This window comes from Nestor notabilis, unplaced genomic scaffold (assembly GCF_000696875.1).
Source record: "Nestor notabilis isolate BGI_N333 unplaced genomic scaffold, ASM69687v1 scaffold7654, whole genome shotgun sequence".
NCBI lineage: Eukaryota > Metazoa > Chordata > Aves > Psittaciformes > Psittacidae > Nestor > Nestor notabilis.
The window spans coordinates 1-5,853 of NW_009926792.1; the positions used below are offsets into that span (position 1 = coordinate 1).

Sequence of the window (5,853 nt, forward strand, 5' to 3'; positions counted from 1 at the left end):
CCTGAAACCGGGCCGTGCTGCCCGGCTGTGGGGCTCACTCGCATCCCCCTCCCGATGCATCGCTGGGAATTTCTGGTGGGAGCCGGCGTCCTGCAGGGCGCTGAGAAGTACGGCTCTGGGGAGGTGTGTGTGTGTGGGGGTAAGAAATGGCACTTGGCAGTGCTTTCCTTACAGAATTAGCTGAAAACATGATATTTGCAAAAATCAATGCTGACTACTTACTCTTCCTTTAAAGACACTCTTCAGCACCCCCCTTTTTTTTATCTTCTCCTGTTCGTTTAACTAACCTGCTTTCTCTTGTTGCCTTTAGAGCATACCACTGGATGATAAACCAGATCAAGTGTCTTGGACTGAAATGGGACAGGGTACCAATGAAGGAAAGCAAAGAAGAGAGCTGGAAGCAGCTTGGTTTTCTCCAAGCCTGTTGAGGCTGCTGAGCAAAGAGCCCTGAGCTTTGCCTGAGATGCATTTAAAGAAAAACCAAAGACTTTCGTAAAGGACTTCTAGCAAAGCGGCCACGTGTTTTAAGTGGCATGGCTTTGCGAACGATTATCTTCTATTTATGAGACGCGAGGAAGATTCAACACTGACTGGTGGTGTTAAGCGCAATTTAAATTATTTGTAGTATCTATATTTGTATTTATTTTGAAGAATGTCTTTCAGCAGTTACTGGTCTTAATATTGCTTTTGCATTAATATGTCCATTCCGAATAAATTACTTGAAATGTTCACTTTTTATTACTACGCTCTGGGCTGTAGTAACTTTTGTTGATGTATATTTGTGGAGTGGGCAGTGGTGTGGTGGCTTTAAAAGAGTGGGTAAGCTCAGCTTCTTGATGCCCTGGACTAGGCAGTGGGACGTAGAGAAAGCCCAGATAACCCATTTGCGTTTGACCTCATCGAACCTTGAGCAGGGACAGAAAGTGTGTTGAGGTTCGATTCTGGTCAGTGGTGGAAATAGGAAAGCTTACCACAGCTTGGATAAGTGCTCCTTATGAAGTGCTTTCCCACACAATTGAGTAATGGTGGCTAGAGAAGGCACAAGAGCTCCCTGCAACAGTAAAATGCTGCTCTTTGCTAATGCCCCCTGTCCTTTCCCTGGCCCCTGTAGATTAGTTCTGTGCTAAGGCAGGAAACTGGATTCTGTATTTTGGAATAGCACTACTGAACGTCTTGCTCTCTTCTTTTCCTCTACCTCTTCAGTCTCTAGATTGAGTTAAATTTCTACAGGATAACTGGGAAGAATGGAGACAGTCTTTTTTCCTATAGCACCTGGACCAAGAAGCTTGGAGAAAAAAAGCAGCTACTTTTTTTGGATAAAAGCACTGAAGTTTTATCTTGCGAGGCTCAACTATCACTAAGTAACCTAGGCTTCCTTGAGAGCAATGCTGCAGCACGTGACTCTGCTCTGGCAGTCAGGACTACAAGCTGAGCAGGCAAAGTACTCGCTACTAATGCTCCAAATTTGGCAATCCCAGTCAGGTAATTTCCCCCTCCCAATAACAGTGCAATTCTTGCAGGAGACTTTGTACTGGAGGAAGTTGCAAAATCTGTAATTACAAACAGCCTGTAGTAAGAGCAAGGGAGACTCAGTATAGGGAACAAGAAAAAAAACCTAGAAGGAGGGTTGGCTTCCATTTCTGGAAGCAGCAGCGAGACCGGCACTGTAGCATGCTCCATCAGGGCTTTGCATCCTCCTTGCATGCCGCTGGCAGCTATGCTGCCGCCCGCCGGGCTTCTGCAGAGGCAGGGTTGCACATGATTGAGCTGTGGATGTAGCAAATCATTGCCCACAGCATTTGCAAACCTTTGGCCTTGATCCCCTTCAGCACTAGAATGCCAGATGTGCATTTAATGCAGCAAAATGGCACTTGAAAGGAGATACCTTTTACCCCCAATTTTCCTTGGCACCATTGCAGGGGTGAAATAGAAGGCCAAACCAGAGCAAAGGCACTAGCTCCTAATCCCCTTAGTTTCTGTGAATCCAAGCAGGAAGGCTGACTAACAACAGCTGAGGATCTGGAGCTATTGCCTGCAATGACAGCCACCACAGAGGGAGGAACCTGATAGCTCCCAGGGTCCCTCGGCTGCCAGTTGCTCCGGCATAGCTTTAAGGCCTTCACAAACCCATCTGTCGCTGACTCTAGAAACAAATGCTGATGAAATGAAGCTATTGTTCAAGTGGTTTTATTCCAGGTTTATGGAATCAAAAATGAAACTCAAGACATCCTTATGGAAAAAGGAGGATACTTTCTTGCAACTGAATTACTGGCTTTTCATCTCTGTCAGTGGGATTTTACTCTTTAAGAGGTAAACAAATAAACCTATATTGAGAATTAGCTGTAAATAGCCAAAGGAAGAGACACCAAAATGTTTGTATAAAACTCCACCGATGGTTGGGCCCACTGTTCGGGTCAAGGGCTGCACTGAGGCACAAATCCCGAGCATGGTACCTAGGAGAGATGGCAGAGACACACAGATGTTGTTAGGGTGAGAGCAAGTCTTGGGATGGAGAAGTGGAGAACATGCAGGATCCCCTTCATCCCTGATGGTGTTCTTCTGCAGTAGTAGCAAATAACTTTAAATAATCATCTCTTGCATTAATTTATAGAAGTCCAATTAGGGTTTGTTCAGGCTAAGGACTCCTGGAGGCATGGGGACTAGTTTCCACCACGAGCCAGCTCACCTCTTTACTGAGCAATCCGGATGACCGTAACGCTGCCCAAAAGGCAAGCCGGTGCTCACCTCTACCTTTACCAGGGTCCAAGGATGCCTTTGGCTGCAGAAAATGCTTTCAAACCTTGCACCCAGCAGGGCTGGTAGCTACTGTATGGGGTTAGGGGTGAAGAGGTAATTTCTAGGGTTGTGGCTGAGACTTCCAAATGAATCACACAGATTCTTCCAACACCTTAACACCCTAGAGGGCCCTGTTCTGCCCAAGCTGCTGTTGCCATTTATTCTCAAGTAGGACAGAAGAACAGCTATTGAGGGCTTAGCAGTTGTGAGAAGCTTAGGTCTAACTAGGTCTTTAAAAATAAATAAATAAAACCACAGATAAAGACTGAACCCCCTTGAGATAGTCCTCCTCCTCCTCCCTACCCTTTTGCAAAAAGAATGGATATTTCCATTTGGATGAAAATGTGAGCCTTTCACCCGGCTGGGCTGGCTCCCCCTCCAGCAGCTCTCCATTTGCATCCTTAACAGGAACCTGGTGGATGGGGAAGCACCTCCAGTTTGCCAAAGGCAGGTCTTTTCCCACATGCAGACGGATAGCCAGGTCATCCCACAGGACGCAAAGCTGGCCCTCATGCACCTGGCATGCTCTTCACCATGTGGTCTTCATGCAGGACAGCTATCACAGTCAGGGGAGCAGAAAATACCCAGCCAGCCAGAAAATCATTAGCCCCCAACACCAGGAGGAAAGGCAAGCTGGCAGCTATGCAAGAAACTTGTGCCCTGCTCTGAAATTATGTTTGCAATTATATTTTTTTTAATATCAGTACAATTATTTAGGCTGCTGGCATCAATTTTCCACTAAGACATGCATCGAGGCATTGTTGCTGCACAAGGCCAGCAGCATCTGGGAAGGATGTGGAGGATGCTGTCCCGCATGTGAGAAGATGTGGAGCCAAGTGTGATATTTAATGTGGGTAGCCATGGGGAAATGATCCCCGGCTCTGAGAGAGAAGAGGCAGCCAGGTGCTCGTGTAATGCCGGCCAGCGACTGCTGGGCTTTTATCAGCATGCTTAAAATACTTGTGCAATGATCCCGAGCCGAGGGCGTAGCTGCGCGGAGAGGGAAATCTCCCGGGAAGCGCTGCCGAGCTCTCCTCCCGCGCATGGGAACACAAAGGCAATGGGTGGGACCTCGCCTTGACCCTTTGCCAATGGGAACCATCCCACAACCACCAAACTTTCTGGGCAGGTTTTGCAATTATTTTTTCCCCTCTAGCTATCTGAATTAAACTAATTACTACGTACGATTGCCAAACTGGCTCTTATGATTGAGGAGGCAGGTTTTTTTCCTTTCCTTTTTTTTTTTTCTGGAGCAGAAATCCATCCTCTTAAAAGGCTGGGCTCTCCCTCTGGACTTCTCCAGCATGTTGCTGAGAAAGATAATTTCTGTTTAATGGGCTTAAATTAGATCCCTCGTGTCAGACGCCCTCAAGCTTTGGGACATTGTACATCTCACCTCTGCAGCATGGCCTTAGCTCTACTGCAAAGCTGCATATGTGATGGATCCCATTTAAGTCAATACCTTTAACTGGGACAAGTCACCACGTCAGCAGAAAAATTCCTGTCACTTTGCGCAGCTCTGCCAATGCACATGCTCACCCTCCTTATCATGGCTATCCCACTTCCTACACCTTCCGTGCCCCTTTTTCTTTCTCCCCAGCTTTTTCCTCCCCTTTTCCCATACCTGGCATGACCCGTCCTGGTTGGGAGCCCATCCTCTCCTCCTGCCCCAGCCCTCCTCTCCTCCCGCAGGTTTCAGGGTTGGGTGCTGGCAGCTCCCCAAGCCGGGCGGCTCCATCTCTCCTCCCACCCTCTGCTGTGCAGGGCACCCTGGCTCACCCTCCTTTCCAGCTCACATCCTGTTGTCACGCTTAGATGATGGTGCTGGCCCACATCAGCCACATGCCTGCAGGGCAATCACAGGGCCTGACTTAAGGATTAGGTCATCTCTACCAGTGGCCGCCTTCGAACCAGCAAAACCCAAGCAAAGCTGGGGGGTTCGATGTGCCGAGCCCTGCCCGGCTGCAAGCTCTCCTCCTAAGGTTTTGCGTCTGACGTGCAAATAAATCATGAAACATGGGCCCACCATACAGGGAGGCTCTGCTGGGCTTCCTCCCTCCCCTGGGGCGGGGGGTGTGTGTGTGTGCAGAAACAAGACTTCCATTCTTGGGGAGGGACTGGGGTTGACAAGGGGTTCTTGTGCAGATGCAAGCCCCCCTGGGTTCAGGGCTGTCCTCCCACCAGCTCACAGGCCCAGCTGAAGAGCACGTGCGTGTGGGGCAGAGTTTTCCCTTCCTGCCTTTGAAGATGAGGAGAGGGGGGAAAAAATATCAAAGGGAAATGAATGAAATCATTTCCGCTATCTTCGCTTCAGTGCAAAGCCCCAGCCATAAGCAAAGAGTAAATGGCAAACTCATCAGCCTTGGTAGGAAGTGACCTCGGCTCAGACCTGAAAGCAGGATGGTGGATGCAGGGATGGTGCCATCCTACATCCCAGTGTTGCCTTTCTGAGACACCTATTTAAAAGGTAAGGATGGGTGACTCAGTGTCTAGCAAGGATGGACAGGTTACCCTCCTGCAACGCCCCATCCGCTCCAGCCTTGTGATGAGGTGGACACCTGAGCTCAGCCCGAACTCCAGATCCTCAGAAAGCCTCTCCCTGGCCCAAAGAACAATCTCCAGAGGCTTTACCAGTCCCAGGCTGGAAAAAACATCAGGAAAAGACAGGAGAAAGTCTCAAAAAGTGATGTTTCCAAAGGCAAATTCTCAACATGTATTTCCTTGCTCTAACTAGAAGTTGTTGCAAGCTAGCGCTCAGGTTTTTAACACAGCGACAGCAAGGCTTTTGCATAAAGCCAGATTTCCATGCTCTTAGAAAAGTAGGGATTTCTAACATGCCCCCAAAATGCTCACTGTGCAGAGCCGGTCTCGGGCTCACATAGGAAGGAACAGCCTTTGAGCTGCTGCATGGGTGGAGCAGGCGTTGCGGGGTGCCACCCACAGCTAGAGAAGGGATGGCAGGCATTTTAATAGCCGCTTTTCGCTGCAAGACACCCACACTGTCACTGCCGCAGCTGCTGTGGAGAGGCAGCTCGCAGCTCTGCTGTGTCAGGCATT

At 48.9% G+C, this 5,853-nt stretch overlaps 1 protein-coding gene across 1 annotated transcript in view; it reads right to left on the bottom strand.

The window, feature by feature from the left end:
* Positions 1-2,265: 2,265 nt before the first annotated feature.
* The window catches only part of SLC22A18 (solute carrier family 22, member 18), a 63,024-nt gene continuing 59,436 nt past the window's right edge, over positions 2,266-5,853 (bottom strand). The window contains exon 10 of the mRNA XM_010013749.1: positions 2,266-2,453. Coding sequence (XP_010012051.1) covers positions 2,266-2,453 — 188 coding nt within the window. The remainder of the gene's footprint in view (positions 2,454-5,853) is intronic.